This window comes from Cydia splendana, chromosome Z (assembly GCF_910591565.1).
Source record: "Cydia splendana chromosome Z, ilCydSple1.2, whole genome shotgun sequence".
Taxonomy (NCBI): domain Eukaryota; kingdom Metazoa; phylum Arthropoda; class Insecta; order Lepidoptera; family Tortricidae; genus Cydia; species Cydia splendana.
In genome coordinates, this window is record NC_085987.1 from 24,716,263 (window position 1) to 24,736,041 (window position 19,779).

The 19,779-nt window shown below is 37.0% G+C and overlaps 1 protein-coding gene and 1 long non-coding RNA gene across 2 annotated transcripts in view; one reads left to right on the plus strand and one right to left on the minus strand.

Annotated features, from left to right (window-relative positions):
* Positions 1-19,779, plus strand: part of LOC134804924 (uncharacterized) — a 421,906-nt gene that overhangs the window by 375,740 nt on the left and 26,387 nt on the right. The gene's annotated exons all lie outside the window — the stretch shown is intronic.
* LOC134804763 (uncharacterized) overlaps positions 5,700-19,779 on the minus strand; it is a 29,598-nt gene continuing 15,518 nt past the window's right edge. The window contains exon 2 of the mRNA XM_063777981.1: positions 5,700-7,701. Coding sequence (XP_063634051.1) covers positions 6,290-7,701 — 1,412 coding nt within the window. The 3' untranslated portion in view covers positions 5,700-6,289. The remainder of the gene's footprint in view (positions 7,702-19,779) is intronic.

Here is a 19,779-nt window from a genome sequence, read left to right on the forward strand (position 1 = left end):
ACGCTATTTTGGTCGTCCGTCACATCTTGATGAGCACTTGGGAGATCATTACCCAAGATAGAGCTGATGCTGAACCCTGGCTGTACCTAGTGGAACTCAGCTTTGGTGCAACAAAGGCACACTTTGTTTTGGTTAACCGACTTGTCGTCGTGTCTATGTTGCAGAGTTCCACTAGGTGGGTCAATCAACTTTTTTCTAACAGCCTTTAAAAAAAAGAGTTTCTCAGTTTGATCCGTATATTTGTATTTTTGTATGTATGTCTGTTTGTTCGTGATTATCTCGCGTTTGGCTGAACCGATTTTGATGCGGTTTCCAGAAAAGTGTTGAGAAAAGAAAAGTCTGGAGAAGGTTTTAGTGTACATCTGTATAACATGGATGGTTTGAAAAACCAATTGGACCCGGTAGGTGGCGATGCTATCGGTATACCTACCAACAAATTTAAGTTGCTGAAACCGATTTAGATAAAATAGTGGGAGTGGGAGTGGGAGTCGGACTCGGACTGGGACTGGAAGCGGGAGTGGGAGCAATATACATACAAATCGTTTAGCACCGAAATGTCATATTATGTTTTGTCGCGATTATCATCGAGTTAGACCATCACCAACATTAGTAGGTAGTTACTTCGCCCAAAACTAAATAAGAGAGAAGATAACAAACTAGTATTTTAGCCCAAAACCTAAAATAAATGAAGTATCTATCACTAAAAAGTTAAAAAATGAAATAAATTAAATAAAAAAAAATAAAAAAATTTAAAATAGACAAAAAGAAGATAAAACAAAATAACTTAATACTGAATTACACTAAAACTAAATGAAGAGCCTAACAAACTAGTATTTTAGCCCAAAATCAAAAATAAATGAAGTACCTATCACTAAAAAGTAAAAAATAATAAAATAAAAAAGAAAAAAAATATATATAAATAAACAAAAAGAAAACCAAAATAAAATAACTTAATATAATTTCCTTTTAAATAAAGGGAACCGCCTTCAAAAAACCAACCCACTGAAAAGCACAAAATAATTTTTATATGGCACCCCTATACTTGTCCAGTCCCTATCCCCTCGTAAAGCAAATTTCTGCCAAAAAGTAATTAATACCTAATAATAAGAAAATTAATAATCATCCGGGTAATCACTTAGTTTTTGAAGGCGGTGCCAAACGGTGTAGTACCTACAAGAACTAAATTGATGAGTAAACTAAGTATGTCTTTATAATGCAGCGTTCTTGTTGTCTAAAATACCGGTTCTCTAAAATTTTTTTGTGTTTGGCACCGACTTCAAAAACTAAGTAATTACCCGGATGATTATTAATTTTCTTATTATTAGGTATTAATTACTGTTTGGCACATATTTGCTTTACGACGGGATAGAGACTGGACACGTATACGGGTGCCATATAAAAAAAAGTGTGCTTTTCAGTGGGTTGGTTTTTTGAAGGCGGTTCCCTTTTTTAAAAAAAGAAATTATATTAAGTTATTTTATTTTGGTTTTCTTTTTGTTTATTTTTATTTTTTATTAAATGGTGACATCTAGTGAGCTCTCTAAGAAAAAAAAAATAATGGCGCTATTATTTCACTTTTATTGTATTACTCGTATTGTGTTTATAATAGTCTCAAGCAAGACAGTTTTCAACTTTTCATACGAAAGTAAAGTAAAATTCTCGCACGGAGAGTCCTTCATAAGGAAGATTCTCGCGACATTTTATGGGATGGGAGTTAATATCTACTGTCTCCTCTATTTACTAGTTTCCGGTGTTGTCCAAGGTACGTAAGGCAGCTTAACACATTGCTGCTTCAGACATTGCACAATCAGCCGTGGTAAAATTAAGACCGCCTGTAGACATACAACCACGACATGACAAAATAAAGCGTGCTGAAACACTAAAAAAACATCTCGTATGTAGGTACTTACTACAGACATGATTTTTCTTTGCATGTTTTGGGTTTATTATCAACCTCAATTTACATAGTAATTTATAATATAATTAAAAGAAAAATAGGTAATTTGTACCATTGGTGTATAAAGTATAAGTACCTACAAACCTTTTAAGTAAGCACCTAAACTAATTGAAGGGTTTACCATAGCATAACTTTCTTCAAGCATAGTTCAGTAAAATGATTGGGTGAAAAATATTTCAAGAAGGGAGTTAAAATATATCGTTTCAAATAAAAATGGGTACCTATATACAAATTGCTAGAAAATATGACGACAAATTTTGCAAACTTAGCACTGTACAGTCACCTGCAATAATATCTTACACAACGAAGGCCGCAAAAATATCTGACACGATCTTATTGTAGAGCCATAAGAGAGCGTCACATATTTTTGCGGCCTTACAACTGTGGTACAAGTAGATAGGTCGGTTAGGTATGTAGGTACCTAGGCGAATTTTGGAGAATAATAAATCCAATCTTTCAAGAACGACGTAAACAAAACATCGTATAGATTGGAAAAGTTGTATTCAGTGCTACCTCGCAACTCTCACAACAGATAACGAGTGTCTAACTCAAATAACCCGAGGGCACCAAATTTTGATAGGTATTTTTAATTTTTAGTTTTAGTTATTTTAATTGTAGTTAGTTTTAGTTTCATATTCCTGTTTACGTCTTTTAGCAAGTTATATTAATTAATGAATATTTGAGTTACGGAAAGTGTCTAACTTGTAAAATACAAAGTGAATGCGAGTATTTATTTATAGACAACCGTAGTAAATGTAATTGTTTGAATTTATCTCCAATTATCAATATAATTATATCTTTCAATTAGTAGGTAAAGTTTTTTGTCGACATATTGACATTAGAATGTGTAAAAATTACAAATTATGCTTTCTGCGCCAACAATTTATCGATTATGTTGTAGGTAGAGGCGGTCAATAACGTGAGATTAAGGGTGCTACTAAGGGTGCTGCCCTGAGGCTAATACTACCCGAATCAGGTCGTAGCTATGACAACTGATTCCAAAACATTCTTCTGTACAGTCGTAGCCTCGGTGTCAATCGTTCCGTATAGGAAGGAAGTGAAAAGGAAGGTGTAAAATTAAGGTGTATGGGGAATCAATAACGGCTAAACCGATTTAGATGAAATCTATGTCTACATCTTTGATTTACTTGAAAATGATACTAAACTTGACATAGAACCTAAACTTAAACAATTACTAGTAGTTCGCCCCGAACTGAGAACTCGCAGTTAACCAAAAATAATTATAGAGCGATTGACTTTGTTGCACCTACTTAGGTATCGTATAGTGCGACATAAAATAGTAGAAAATAAATGAGGGCACCACTTTCTACGTAACTGTCACATTTTTGACGTAAAATGCTTACACATGGCAACAATTTAGTATGGACATTTTTGAGTTCCATTTTATTCAATTTCTACTATTTCATGTCGCGGCTATAGGCGGCAATAAGGCGGCAATGGATCAAAAATCGCCTGGATTTATTGCAAGGTCTGTGGAGCCCTTGACTGATAGATTTATGCAAAGAGCAGTATGTATAATAGTATAATATATAGGACAAAGAGAGCCCTCTTGTGGAACTTTTTTGCATCCATTTTGAAGTGCCATCTGTAATTCTTTACCAGAAATATCAACGTCAATATCAGGGGGGGGAGGCATAAATAGCGTCTAAGTATGTTGCGAACGAAAAAACTTTGAAGAAAGGCTTCAGGATATTTATTAATACACGAAAACAGATTAGATACTTTTAAATTGACTGTTGATGTAAATAAATTACCTATCATACACGGCTGGAATAATACACAATTGACCACGAAACACAATTACACGCAGCAGGTTGTGAATCTACCCGCCATAATATTTCAAATTTTTTGGTAATAAAGTTCTCAGCAACTGTGATGGCGTATGAAAACTTTGTTTCTTTTAACAATGTAAAACTGAAAGTATTTTTATTTATCTGAATTATGTCGTAGTACAGACAATCAATCGGGTGCTATAATATTTTGAGTTTTATTTGACAAAGTGGTTTTTTTGTGACAAATTCCTCCATGGCAACGATGGCGATAAATAATCTGTTCTAACAGATGTTTTTTTTGTTGGATCCATGCCTTAGATACAAGACTTTTAAGACGTTCTGATGAAATAAAGTGAAGCCATATTAAAAAAAAAAGTTTAGCGTTAAGTAATATATATGTCTATATTTTTTCGAATAAAGTGCTTTATATACGACTGTCCCTCCCCTAGATTTAAGTCATCAACTCATCATAGAAATCATAGAGATTAAAATAAACTGTATCTGTGCTAAGCCGAAATATTTCCTGTCAAATGTCAAATACCTATATTATGTTTATATTATTTTATTTTTATCTTGCTAATTATTTCAAATAGGTAAATTTAAAAACGATATTATAAAAGTGCAAACCGAGCACTTTCATTTGATACTAAATTCGACCATGTTTTTTGCAAATAAAATGACCAGAATAGCTGGGCCCCTCACAAACAGCTGTTTGGCCTTCTAAGCTCTTCTACCTCAATAATCCCTTAATCGAGCCTGCTCATAATTTAATGACTAAAATATAATGCCCTCAACTACACGTTTACCCAATTTCATTTAAATTAGAACAAATTTACTTAAGTTCTTGAGTATCAAACTATCTTCTGACAGTTCAGCTTAAAAACATCGAAATGCCGGGACGTGCCGCTAGCCAGCCGCGTGATCCAAGTCGAATGTAAGAACTTCGCTTCGCTTCGCTCGCTCGTTCGATTATGGCAATTGTCAATAACACCGACGCGTTCGTACTAGTAGTGCAGCTGCGGTCAGAAATGGAATGCTACCCTTTCGTTCAATTCCATGACATTTATGGCCATTGACAGGGACAGCGCCCGCGTCTACGCCGCGTCAGTAATGCGGCAGCAGTAATGCAGCTGCCATACGAATGTCACCTTTATATCGGGTGGAACAGAACGAAGGACTTTTAAACTTACTTTTTACGAAAACTGGGAATTGTTCAGGCTACGTACTTCTAACTAGTATTTCTAACCGTTTTTGATATACACTTTTTTAAACATTAGTGCGAAAATCTGTATGTTTCAACCCTAGCAAGTAGATCCTATTGAATGACATGACATGTATCAATTTAAAATGTAAATAACTTGGTAGGGTTGTCACTGATATAGAAATATTTCATTTTAATGATTTTGTTTTACTTTTAAATCCAGCTTTACGATTATAATAACTCGATTGTAGATCAATAAAATGACACTATCCTTTCAGCTCAGTCTGTAGAAATGTTCCACCTGTATACTCATGGACAAATTTAATTTAGAGGCATCAAAAAAAATTCCTCCGCGTTCCTTAATTTGTCCATGAGTGTAGTTTCGCCATCTCCTCATCATCAAAGCTATTAAATTGTTGATACCTTTGTTAGGTTAGGTATCAAAATAATTTAATATATTTAACATCGTAGCCCACGGCTATTTTATACATTGTTGTTGAATGAGGATTATAATAGAAGAAATATGTGTAACATACTTAGTAACAAAATATTGCATTTATGGGTTAAAAGGGAATCGAAAAGTTTCCTCGTATTGCCATCTCTGAGACTAATCCCGGATTTTCAATAAAATCAGCATTAATTCAAAGGCTTTTTTTAATATTGGCATGTCCTGGCCAATAACCTGATATTTATAAGCAGTACATTATTTATTTGGTATTTTTGCAGGTTATTTAATAAGATTCACGTCTCTATTCACATATTTATTTTCTTTAGGTTTCGTACAATAATACGATGAACAATAATGAATGACCCAATATTACGGTTTTATTCGTTATGGAATGTCTAAGTACAATCTCAATGTTACTGTTATAATATAATATGAATAAATCCGCTAATTTGATGTGTCCATACTACCCGCTACTTATAATCAACACCCAATGCCGTGTAAATAATTAAGAGCTCTATGATCTGATGACACTAATTAGCTACAAAACTTAAGATCTGGAACCGACTACTGGGCATCCGCAACAAACTGGCTAATACGAGTATGTTATGCAACCAAACACAATTTTTCGTGTTCTTTAGTCATAATTGAGAATTGGGAGTTACAGCTACAATATATACATAAAAAACATTAACTGGTTCTAGTAGATTCTACTATCAGCATACATTATTAACATGTACAATTTTCTATGCGCCCATACTAAATCGCTTAAGAATTAACTATTAGTAACCTTTGTCTACATTATACGTACGGTGCATTTGGAGCTATTCATTTTAAATATGAGTTTTATTTATACAGTCACCGAGAAACATAAATTCATTTCACTATTTATATTAAACCATAATAGTACTACCGATGATACTATCTTTGCCATTTTCGAGTAATTCCGAGTATCCAGACTCATCAGAGCAGGCACTGTCGTTGTCCCCTGAGTTTTTGAAAACGTCCGTGTCCGAGCTAGAATTGAAACTGTCCATGTCAGTGCCATTGTTAATAAGCGACTCAAACTTCCCTTCGTACTCATTAAACACGGCATTTATGCGTAAAGGTGGATATGTCGATCTGCGCCGGAACGAACTCTTTTCTCCAATCGGCACAAGATTTACTTCATTTTGAGCATCAACTGCACTAGAGCAGCCGCCCTCACTCCCGATGCATTCAAAGTTTTGTATCCTGTCCGAGGCAGCAATATTCTGTACGCTTTCTGAAGCTTCTTTAACCTCATCTTGAACGTAATGCGATGGCAACGAGGTCGGCTCGGCGTCAGAGTTCACCGTGCTGGCCGTCTCGCAGCCCGAAGAAACTGATCCGTCGTCGCTATCTGTGACGAGGAAGTTACTTTGAGATAATAATTGTAAATTTCTGTTCTGGCCCATGCAAGTCGGATTATTAGGCAATTCGCTTGATTCGGAAATCGATTCTAATGTATGCGTTCTTTGTTCCTGTTTCTTGGCTTCATCTTGACTAGCTTCGTTATCGCTTAAATTATCGTCCATGTTTTTTTGACTTTCCTGCACAAGGAGGTCAATCAGTTGATCCGAGACAGGGCCACTATCTGAATGCGAGCGTATTCTGTGCATTACCATCGGGCACGACAGTTTGCGTGGGGACTTAAGGCGTTGTAACATTGGTGAAGAACAGTAACCCGTGGCAGAATCCTCCGATAAGGAATTCCTTGCCCAAGCATTACAAATATTTTGCTTGGCATTCATTTCCGCTTCCTCTTCATCCTCCTCCGAACATAGTTCTTCAATAGCACCAAGCTTTGGAGCGGATTTTGATCGCTCTAAAGGTGGACGATAGTTCATTGCACCGACGCTCAGAAGAATTTTTCTTCGTGGCATGCTTGGATTATCATATACACTATTAGCAAGACTTAATCTGGCGTTCTGTTTTGATATCCGATCTTTTTTGAATTCAAGAAGTGCTTGTTTTACTTTAATTTGTAGTTCTTCCGTGATCTTCTTTGAGACAATTTCTTTGGCGCAGAGAACGGCATGACAGCGTAGTTCATGTTTCAGTTTTTTCCCCTCGTGACGATATACCCAGCAAAAGAGTTTAGGATAATGAGGAGGACTGGCACAGTATGTGATTCGGTGGGACCAGTATTCAGTGAGGCCGTGCTCTTTGGTGGCGCCTTTCAGGCCGGAATTAGAAACGGACAATTTCATAACCACGTCAGGCTTTGAAGATTGCTGGTAGTTCCGCCACAAGGTTGCCAAAGGTTTCTCGATACAGCTTTCTCCTGAAATAAAAGAAAATACTGAATTACAATCAATATTCACGCTTTAGATTCACCTACCGAAAAGAAGTATTCTGGCAATTTTTTTAAGTAGGTACAAGTTATTTGAGTGTGATATTTATTTTAGGAATGCTGGCACTGGGAGTTTGTAAATTGTACGTAGATATTGTAATCAGAGCGTTTTAATAATTTTAACTCGAGAAATTTATCATGCTAGATTTTAATACGAGTTTCAATGTAGGTACCCTCAGCCGACAACAACTTTACACCACGCCTCTATATTATCTTCTATCTAGATTTTTCCCGCGACTTCGTCAGCGTGGAATTATTAATTTAGGTAGGTAGCTATTATTTTATTCAATCTGCGTTTTGTTGATTCCCCATACAAACTTCAAGCCCCCTTTTCCCCCCCATAAAGGGTGATTTCTTGAAAGAAAACTACCCTTTGTCCTTCCCCGGTCCTCAAACTATCTCTATACCAAATTTCAACTAGATCGTGCACCAGCGCCGGTGCTACACCGCGCGGGCGGGATAGTTCCTATTGATAAAGTTTGTTGTGCAGTTGTTGTTAAGTCCCCATACAAAATTCCACCCCTTTAAGGATTATTTCTGGGATAAAAACTATCCTATGTCCTTCCTCGGGACTCAAACAATCTCTATACCAAATTTCATCCAAATCGGTTCAGCGGTTTAAGAGTGAAGAGGTAACAGACAGACAGACAGACTTCCTTTATAATATTAGTATGGATTACGGATGATAATCGAGAAGGAAGTCTTTCAACAGCAACTCTCGAAACAAAATAATCGCGACGGCAATGCGGCAACAACAGCAACGCAATTTATCAAGGAAACTGACAGTGGCGACGCCCGTGTCAACGCTGCAGCAGTAACGTTGCGACATGCAGTGGCGATGCTGCAGTCCCCAATACAACCGAATATAACTTCAAAGGAGACATTCGGGTGGCAACTGTGGCTACATGATTGTTGCGGCAGTACCTACTACTGCGACGCGGGAACTATTACTGTAAATTTCCTTAATAAATGTATGGCGAATTGAACGTTCTCATCGCAGCAGTAATGCGGTAACACGTCTTCTATTTTTATAAACCTTCGCATTTACATAGAACATGTATCACTACACCTTATAAAACAAAGTCCCCCGCCTCGCCTGTCTGTTTGTGTGTTTGTATGTTTGTTGAATGGATTTTCATGCGGTTTTGACCTATCAATAGAGTGATTCTTGAGGAAGCTTTAGGTGTATAATTTGTTAACCCGTGCGAAGCCGAGGCGGGTCCCTAGTTAATAATCAACATCGTTGGGTAGAATTGGTTTCGGTGTTGGAGCGTGTTCATTCATACAGACTAAGCATTCGATTGATCTCTCCCGGCTGAGCCCGCAACAGCTTCCTTATACACACAACTATACAATTTTCTTTCAACATTGAGCAGATTTTTAACACTGATTGGGTTTTAGTTTATATGTATTATGTATAATAACACACATACGTTTTCCGTTTCGCTTTATGTTGGAGTAATAAACGTTATTTTCTGTAACTAATAACTTCAAAACAACTATATTTTATTTTCCTTATGAGTTTACGGATACATTTACTAACTAACTTAATAAACATTTTACCTAGGTACCAATAAAACAAGCGTAGGTATATGGAGCGACAAAAATGTTAAAAATGTTATTTGATACCAAAAAGTAAAACACAAATCAACATAAATAGATAGTAATTGTAATTAATAAAATAAGTAAAGTAAAATAATAGTGTGGCACAGAATTAGGGAGAGGACCTCCAATGCCCGCGCATGTTCGTACCTACCTGAGGCTCTAATGCGAAAAATGAAATTCCTCTATCTGCTCGAATATGCAAGAGCGATAGAGAGGCAGATAAAGAAATGTTGATATCCGTTTTTGCGGTATGGTGCAAACGTTAGCCATCGCCATTCAACGTGGTAATGCGCAGCAGCATTGCAAGTTTCGTTTTTATGATTGTATGTAGGTACTATGAATATGAAAAAAAATAAGTAGGTAGATAATGGACTAAAGCTAAAAAATTATTAGGTGGATCCTAGGTGTCACATCGCGCTAGTCTCTTCATCAATCTACGGCATTGGTCAGTGTAAAAAGTCATTTTAATTAACTGAACTAAACACTCAATTTCGCTGTAATTTGTACACCTATAAGTACCTATAACTTTTAAGTACCTATATATACGTCAACATCCACCTACTATTTATCTATTTTCCTATTAACCAATATTTCCTTAACGTAACGGCATCATTAATGTAAGTTATAATTACTTTATAATTCCATAATACAATACAAATCCTTGCTTGCTTTATTGCACAACCTCCGAATAAATGTACACGGGAACACAGATAATACATGAATAAATAAATAATGTACATATAATTAATTTCATAGTATTCTTTTTTTTTACATGGTGTGAATACTGTTTGTAGAAGTGATTAGCTTTCATTAACAAATGGTAAATATGTCTCTAATATTTAATTATAATATAATATTATTCGTAATATCATATAGGTATCCGGTTAAAAAAAACACCCTTCGCAACAACGGAACTGACCGACACATGCAAATTACCACAACGGTTATAAACCAACATTTATAATTAAGTTGTTTCCACCGTACTGATTCCGATAAATGAAAGAATCGGACGTTGGTTTCCTTAATTTAGAAAAAATAAACATATCCTGATGATTTATGAAGCGATTGATAATATTAGTTACTACTTTTTTTTTTTTGAGTTTTATCGCGGGATAAGAATGAATAATAATATAAAATATGTATTTGACGAGCCCTTGCTCCGCCATTTTAGTTTAAAGAAATAACGCAACATTGTGTCTTAGCTTAATCTCTGTTTTAGTGTGAGATATTTATTATTGGCGTTGTTAAATCTAAGTTGTCGTACGGTAACTGCGGCGGTGTCTTTATTTCCGTGTGCACATGATATTGTGTAATCGACGGATTACCTCACTGGCGTGTAATGCCCGCAACACACCGGCCTGGCCATCGCAACTCGGCCGGTTGTGTAACAGCAGCCTTATGCTCCACATGTCCTGCTGCAGCGTGTGTGCACTTTTAAATATAATTACATCGATGATATGGTTTACTTTTCCTTAGAAGGCTTTAAGCGGTAACTGCAACCATCTACAAGTCTATATATGAACATGTATGCATTTTAAACTTAGCAATAGCATTTAAGTAGTAGCTTTGGGTATATCTAAATCACCATTACACTAAAAATTTAACCTGCAATCAAATTTAACAGAAACATAGTATGTACGAGTTATGCATTTAAATAAGGAAAAATCAAATCTGTGGATTATAATAAGGTTATTTAGCGAGTACACTCCGTTCTTAAATAATACCGTTGCGATCAGCTTCTATTAAATAATTTCTAGATACCACAAACGCTCACTTATCTCGTGCAATGAGTCATTGAACTGTCAGTACAGGGAAATAAATCTTAGTAGTGTGCGATGAGAGTGAAAGCTGCAAGCGGCGGCTCCCCGGCGCCCCGACACCGTAGTCAGCACGGATCAAGGACTACACAAAAACAACAAATACCTTTAGCAAATCGCGGCCACGCTATATAATATAATATATACCTAGCATCATCTTTATATATATATGTATATACCTAGCATCATCCTTATAGAACATTCGAGCTGCAAATCGCGACGAACACGATGGTTTGCAAATTTCGAGGTTTACCAAAAAAAAATCAAAACAATTAATACAGTAGCACCTAAACAACGCGAACGCTAATTATCAATTAATAGCGTAAATAATAATTAATAATAACTAATAACATAAAGTTAAAATTACGATGCAACCACAGATACAGGTTGGTTAATATAGGCCGTTAGCTTATCGTTTCTGATTATATTATTGGGAGGTTATGATATTGATGTAGATAAACATATTTAATAAAAACCAGTCGACCCGTATTTAAAGCAAGGAGCTGGATTGTAGCAATTAAATAGGCTATTTTAAGCAGACCGTAGCCTAAGCAATATAGGTAGATACGCGGCGTTGAATACCAACATCCTCACCTCGCGTGCGTCCTTAGCGAATTACTGTTTGCAACAGGATGTGCATGGATTAAAAGAAGTAGCTCTATATTGCGATACTCGCACAACTTGTAGCATGTAGGTAATTATGACTTTGTACCTGCGAATACTAATAAAGTGCCTCATGGTTTTATTTTTACGCGTGGCGATCCGAACGAGATCCAGCGCCCACTCCTAATGCTAGCTAGGTTAGGCAAATATAATTTTCAAGAAGAAAGAACGCGGAAAGCTAAATACGTCAATTACTTAGTATAAAACTAACAATCATATCCAACTGATATCGGGTTCCTAATCACATATTGAACAATGACATTACACCGCATTACGGGAACAATAGATTCATTAAACAGCTGCCTTTGGCCAACTTAATAAAGTTGTCATACTCTTGTTTATTTTATTTTCAAAGTACAGTATAAACCTATCCTTTACTGTACACACGACACAGTGCACAGGTGTATATTTTAAATTTCTCATACTTTTATTGCATAGTACAGTACAAAAAAAAACATTGCTTTATTCATTTACCTAAGTTTGAAACTGAGTTGTCAAAAGCGACATAATATGTATAAAATATAATATGTACATATATTTGCTTTGCAAACTTTGTGGACGCACCTGTCACGATTAGTATGGATCAAAGAGAATTTAGTAAATATAGACGCGTAAATTTAGTAAATATAGACGCCTATTTATTTTGTAGTCACATAAATTTACTGCCATCTTTCGACGATGGATTAAAACTATTAGAACAACTTTGCCATTTGACTTTGATCTTTGTTCTTTCACTGATATGTGTTAAAATTGTTAAATATGAAACGGTGTAGCCATCTACACGAGTATCAGGTATGGCGCCATCTTTTCTAGCATACATTTTTCTTGATATTCGGAGGCACGTTTTTTCCTTAGACTTTATTTAATTTGATGTTATACGGAGTTATACATACCTACATATCTCTGGTTGGGATAAAGTTATCGTTATCGATAAATATTATTAAAGCATACATGCATAACAATATGATAGGCGATGATTAGTTTGTCATATATTGGGTATTAAGTAGAGTTGAGAGGGCGGTGTCTCTCAGGGTGCTCCTGCGCGTGCCCAACGCGCGACGTTTGAGACCGCAGGGGACCGTCTGCGACTACTTATACTGTTCCTGTAAGCGCGGATGAATCACTTGACCCCAGTGCTCTGGTTGCAAGCACTTGCGACTAATTAACCGCGAATTCCACAAGGACACTTCAATGAGTTAAAAGGTCAAACAGTTAATTTACACGGTAAGAATAATAACACGGATCACAATTCGGAGGTTTCATGGTGAACGTACAACGCGATACCACATTATGAATAATCAGCTAATGAATTGGGGTGCTTACATTAAGGAACACATTATAGACATTTCGTTACAGTATAAATGCACGCTGTGAGCAAGAGTGTATTTACTTGGCTTCGTAATAATAGTAGAAAACAAATAACCTGGATACACGTGACGTGATCTGAGATGCCATAAAGAAGTACCAGTTAACAACTTTGTAATTCCTATAAATTAGCGATATCCGTCACGATCTCTAACTTGCCTGTTGTTCAGAACCGCCGCTGATTCCGTACATTATGGAGTAAATTCACGATTTATTGTGAAGTAATGGTAAATAATGGCGGCCCGTGGATTATGTACGTGAAATGCGTCACCGCGGCGCAAACATAACTGCTCCACTCTCAAGAGTTGTTCCATACTACCATAGGTATGGTATGGACTTTACAATAAAACTTACCTAACTACAACACTTACGCAAGAAAGTTCCATTAAGGGAGTGGCCAATGTTTTTAACATTTGATACACAAGCAAGATGATTTGGTAGTAGATTGGCCAATCGAAGTAATCGAACGGTCACTTAAATAGTATAATAATATTGGATGTATGAGGTGTAATTCGAGACGTTTAATTAGCAATTTCAGTAACATTTAAACCGCTTTCTTCTCGGTCACTAATTACTGTGCTTGAAAATACAGACACGAATGCATGGAGAGTTTTCTTACGATCCGGTAAAAAAACATTTCACGCATTGCTCAGTGTATCCGGTACTTAATATGTACGTATACCTACCTAGTAAGCACACTAGGTATAGGTAGGTATACCTATGCATAGTAAATCTAGATTCTAGTTTGTACAAAAAGCCTGAACGCTTAGTAACCACGAATGTTTTTTACGTGTAAGAGCCTTATGCAATCGTTGTGTCACGATTTACGTAAGTAACTCTTCAATACCATGCTCGTCAGATTCACGACAATGCGCGTGGCAGTATTTTCTAGGTGGATCATATTTAAGTAATACCTCAAAGTTTATTGATTAGAGGCCGTTAAACCTAACCGCACATATTTCGAAATGCGGAATTGCCACTATAAACGTGTTATTTGTAATCTTTTTAGATATTTTACATCGTGCGGCGTGTGGGGTATTCTGTCACTGCAAACTTGGCTTGGTCCGAATCTAATCCTTTTTATTATATCTAGTGACGTGAACGTCAAGATTTATTTAGAGTGAGCCTAATAACTTATTTACCCTATATATACCTACCTAATATTACTCATATAGGTACCGTTAGTCATGCTCTTGTCAGGATAATTTTTATACAACGTACGAAAATGTGTACAGTCACCTGCAATAATATGTTACTCTTCGAAGGCCGCAAAAATATGTGACACGCTCTTATGGCTCTACAAATAAGATCGTGTCAGATATTTTTGCCGCCTTCGTTGTGTAACATATTATTGCAGGTGACGGTACAACGAAGATATTTTTCATCACACTTGCTCGGAAAAGATGTATTTACACGTAGGGCTTGCGGGCGGGAAATTGAATTTTTCGCCCTAGGGCGGAAAAAATCTTTTCCGAGCAAGTGTGATGAAAAACACTTATTTACACGTAGGGCTTGCGGGCGGGAAATTGAAATTTTCGCCCTAGGGCGGAAAAGTGTTTTATACAGAAGTTTGTTTTTATTAATTCTCCTTTTTTTCCTTACAAGTGTGATGAAAAACATTGTGTGTGCCACGGGCGGTAAAGAAATTCCGAACTCGTGAACATTTTAAGCCCTCGCTTCGCGTCGGGCTTAAAATTGACACTCGTTCGTAATTTCTTATTTCCCGCCCTTAATACACAATGTACTATTTCATCACACTTGCTCGGAAAAGATGTATTTACACGTAGGGCTTGCGGGCGGGAAATTGAATTTTTCGCCCTAGGGCGGAAAAAATCTTTTCCGAGCAAGTGTGATGAAAAACACTTATTTACACGTAGGGCTTGCGGGCGGGAAATTGAAATTTTCGCCCTAGGGCGGAAAAGTGTTTTATACAGAAGTTTGTTTTTATTAATTCTCCTTTTTTTCCTTACAAGTGTGATGAAAAACATTGTGTGTGCCACGGGCGGTAAAGAAATTCCGAACTCGTGAACATTTTAAGCCCTCGCTTCGCGTCGGGCTTAAAATTGACACTCGTTCGTAATTTCTTATTTCCCGCCCTTAATACACAATGTACTATTACAGTACATATGGTCCTATTTTCCCGCACTAGTGCGTAAAATAGCACTTTTCGTGCGTATGTCAAAAGTTTAAAGGGCCATATTTACTGTAAAACGTACGATACACGTGCGAATTTCCTCTTTTCCGCACTTGTATCGTAAATAACTATTTTTTTAGTATTACACTACGCGCGTCGCCTATAGTATATATAAACATAGTAAACAGCCCGGGTCACAGATTAATAAATAGTTACTACGTAACAGATACTTCATTCCCAAACAAAAGCAAAAATACCTACGCTATAATAGCCTACAAAACCTTAATAATAATACCTGCTGCTCAGGACAAGAAGAAATGTACCATAAGTACGCGCACAAAGAGTCGAGACTGTGTTGCCCGCCGTTCGAGTCACGTGCCAACGCGTCTTCGTAAGAATGCGCTAGGGTTGTAGCTACCCTACCTATGATGATTATTGTAATAAAACGAATGTTGCGAATCAAATATGTTTTAGTTTTAATATAATGATTTATAATTTTTTCACTTCTCGGAATTCTCTGTTATTAAAATTTTATAGTTGAAAATATGTATCCTAAATCGCGTAAATAATTTTAATAAATATCCAGGAGCAAAGCAACGGACAATCAACGGTTTTTAAAAGTTGTAATACGGTGCTACCAGGCCGATTAATTATTACGTCGTCAAAATTATTTAAAAATACTTTTTCTAACCCTTCAATATAATTATTAAACGTTTCAGGTGGGACCTTTAGAAAGATGAATTTTTATTATAAGCCTTTTCCTTTGTTTTTTTGACTTTTTCACCCATCTACTGCACAATAATTACGTGGTTTCGGCATTTCGAAGCATAAGCGCGGGAAACGCGCGGTGCAATGCGGTGCGAGCGCTGAGGCGGGCGTTCGGCGGCCCTCTGTCGGTTGTATCGTCGACGATACGCCGAGCGGTAGGCATATAGCGCGTGGCCTTGAGCGTGTGACGGAGGCCTGCCCGGGTAGAGAAGGAACACGCGCGTCGCGCCACCACGCCCGCGCCCGCGCTAGTGCCGCCACGCCACCGCGTCGGTCACGTGGCCTCGTTTGGGCGCACGGTGACTTTCTACCGTGGCCAACTTCTCACAGGTCACTCGATCCACTCATTGCTAATTATTTATAGTATTTATACAATAATCATTACTTAATATTTTCGTCGCTTCTTAAAAAGAAAGTAGGGTTCGTTGTGGTTGTGTTACTATGATTAATTACTTCATTAGTCGCAGTACGCCATTATGCACTTACAACATGCACGTGTTTTTGTATTCGTAAAATTAATAAACGAGATCGACTAAAAACCAGTTGTTAATAGCCAGAATATTTTGCAAATACGCCAATATGCATAAAAAATTGTGTGGAAATTGAACCGCGACGATTCATCTAAAATAGCCGAGTGCAGGAGTTTAGTGTTGACAACGTTTTGTTAGGTATTTGAATTTAGATGTTTGCCGAGGTGACGTAGCGCAGTAGAGTTCATGGAGGCTTATTTAGCTTGGACAAACTTTACTTGGAACATTTGTTATTCTCTGATGTGCTTTGGTTTGATTGTACCTTAATTTCATGGTACCCTTTTAACAAAATTTCTAGATCTCAGAACGGAATAGTGTCAACATGCCTACGACGTTGGATCACAATACCTAAAACACAAATTACTTATGTAGAGTTAGACCAAGAAAAGTCTGCAACGATTTTGATAGCATATGCAGTGCAAGTGTTGTTTATACGTAATTATTTCATAGAAGTTTGACGTTTAAAATAACAGTTGCACTTCGTGTGCTATTAAAATCGTTGCAGACTTTTCTTGGTCTAACTCTACCTACATTAATTAGTGATTAATTTACTGTCGTTGTTCTCCTATATTATCGTCTTTAGTTCCACAGATATTATTCTATTAAAAGATTTTTTATTTCCTACGACAAAGATCATAAAATTGCTAATAAGACGTATTTGTTGGAATTTGGTTTGACAGACACTCTGAAATTATATATACCAATGGGTGTGACGCTCGCCTCTCGTAACATGCCGGAAGTCAAGAATAAGGATCTGGCGACTTGAGACAGAAGACCAATTCCAACTTGAATACATTGCGACATCTAAATGATATCTAAACCAGTAGTTCACCCCAAACTGAGAACTCGCTGTTTGCCAAAAACTGTAAATGTAGAGCGATTAAACTTGAGGCACCTACTTACATAGTCAGCAATGGATCCAAATCCACGTGCCATTTTTTGCAAGGCATGTGGAGCCCTTAATTGATATATTTACGTCACCATTATGTTACGATAGATATTAAAATAAACTGTATCTGTGGTAAGCCGTAATGTTTCTTGCCAAATGACAAATAGGTACCTATATTTCAGCCTTTATCTTCCCACTGCTGGGCACAGGCATCCTCTCATGCGCGAGAGGGATTGGATTGGGCTGTATAGTCCCCGCCCTAGCCCAATGCGGGTTATTGGGGACTTCACATACGCCTTTGAATTTCTTCGCGGATTTATGCAGGTTTCCTAACGATGTTTTTCTTCACCGAAAAACTAGTGGTAAATATCGAATGATATTCCGTACATAAGTTCCGAAAAACTCATTGGTACGAGCCAGGATTTGACCATCACCAACGCTTCCTATCTGTTTATTTTATTTCGTTTTTATCTTGTTAAATATATTAAAATGGTAAATTTAGAAACAAGATTATAAATGTGTAAACCGAGCACTTTCATTTTGATAATACTCGACCACACTTTCTTGCAAACATGATGACCATAGCAAGACCCCTCACAAATACATAGCTTTTTGGCCTTCAAGGCTCTTGTAGCTCCATATTCCCTTGAACGAGCCTGCTCATAATTTAATGAATAAAATATAATGCCCTCAACAATACAATTATATGAAAATCATATATGACTTGCCCTAGTTTCTAAGAGCAGGAAGGAATATAGCAGAGATTGGACCTAGGGATCCGACCCTTTCCTCTCCCGTTTTGGGGAGTAAGCACGGTACGATCTCGTGGCTACTGGGCTAAATCAGCTTTGTTTGACATTAGGAACAAACGTGCCAAGCGGCATCGACTGAAACAAAAGTGCATACTCACTGCACTCACTTAGCCTACGATTTCAATTTAATAAATTATACATTTTGAATGGCTTTATCTCGGAAACTATTAGATCTACAGAGACAATTCTAGTGTAGTATTGTAGCAAATTTAGTTTGACAAAGTTGCGTTCGGCGCTCGAGGCATACTTTGATTATTCATTGGGTCAACATCATAAACAAGTCTGCAAACAATCAGAACTACCGGTTTTGACGTAAACGCTAAATGTATAAAATTACTGTATTGTAAGATTTGTAAGTTATTGCGTAACAAATTATCCTCTGATAGCTCAGTTAAAAACACGAAATGCGGGGACGTGCCCCTAGGTAGCCATTCGTGTCTTCCAAGTTGAATGTAAGCTTCGCTTCGCTCGCTCGTTCGATAATGTCAGTTCGCTCGCGCCAATACCTGTACGGGGAAGTATAAGCGAAATGCACGCGCGACTGTCATTTACATATTGGCTCCTCTACACGATGGGCCAACGCCGGCCACTCCAAGGGACGCAGCCATGCGGTAGAACGAGATAGCAATATCACTTGCTCCCTCTAACGCATAAATGCGTCCCTTGGAGTGGCCGGGCGAGTGGTTGGCCCATCGTGTAGAGGAGCCATATCATTTTGATGTCACAATGTACGTTTGAATTGGCCTCTAGGGCACGGGTGACAAGTCGACGCGGGCTCACATAGGTGAGACGTTATATTATAACAGTAGGTAACTAGTCACGGTGTGATAATATTGTTATTTTAAGGAACATTGAAGTGCATCGGCCGTCGTGTCCGACAGCCCCAGAGGTCGTTGAATTTTGTCTTCTGCCGCAAAAACAAAATTTTAACTGCATTTGATTATTTTTATGCTCAGCATTGTATGATCATTTATAGTGTCATGGGTTCTTTACATATTTTTTCAACTGCTTATAATTTTACTGATATTTGGAATATTATTTTTTTTCTTTGCAATTTCGAGAAATAAAGTTAAAATGCGAGCAAATATTAAATTGATAGTTATTACGTATATACATAATACTTATATGTAGATATTACAGCGGGGCAAAGTTGTTTAACTCTCGTGTTGAGGTATCATGTCAAGCAATGGAGCAAGCGAAAGATTACAAAATAGAACCACGACAATGACGAGTTTTTCGAAAAGTAAAATCTTGAGCGTAGCGAATATTTCAACGCACTACAAGGGTTAAACAAACTTTGCTACCGAGTTATTAATATATAATATTTTTTACCACATCAAAACGAGCAAAACACTAACTATAAAACATTACAATTGAAATCCAAATGGACGCTATTTCATCATTCAACATCTTTACTTAAAATCCA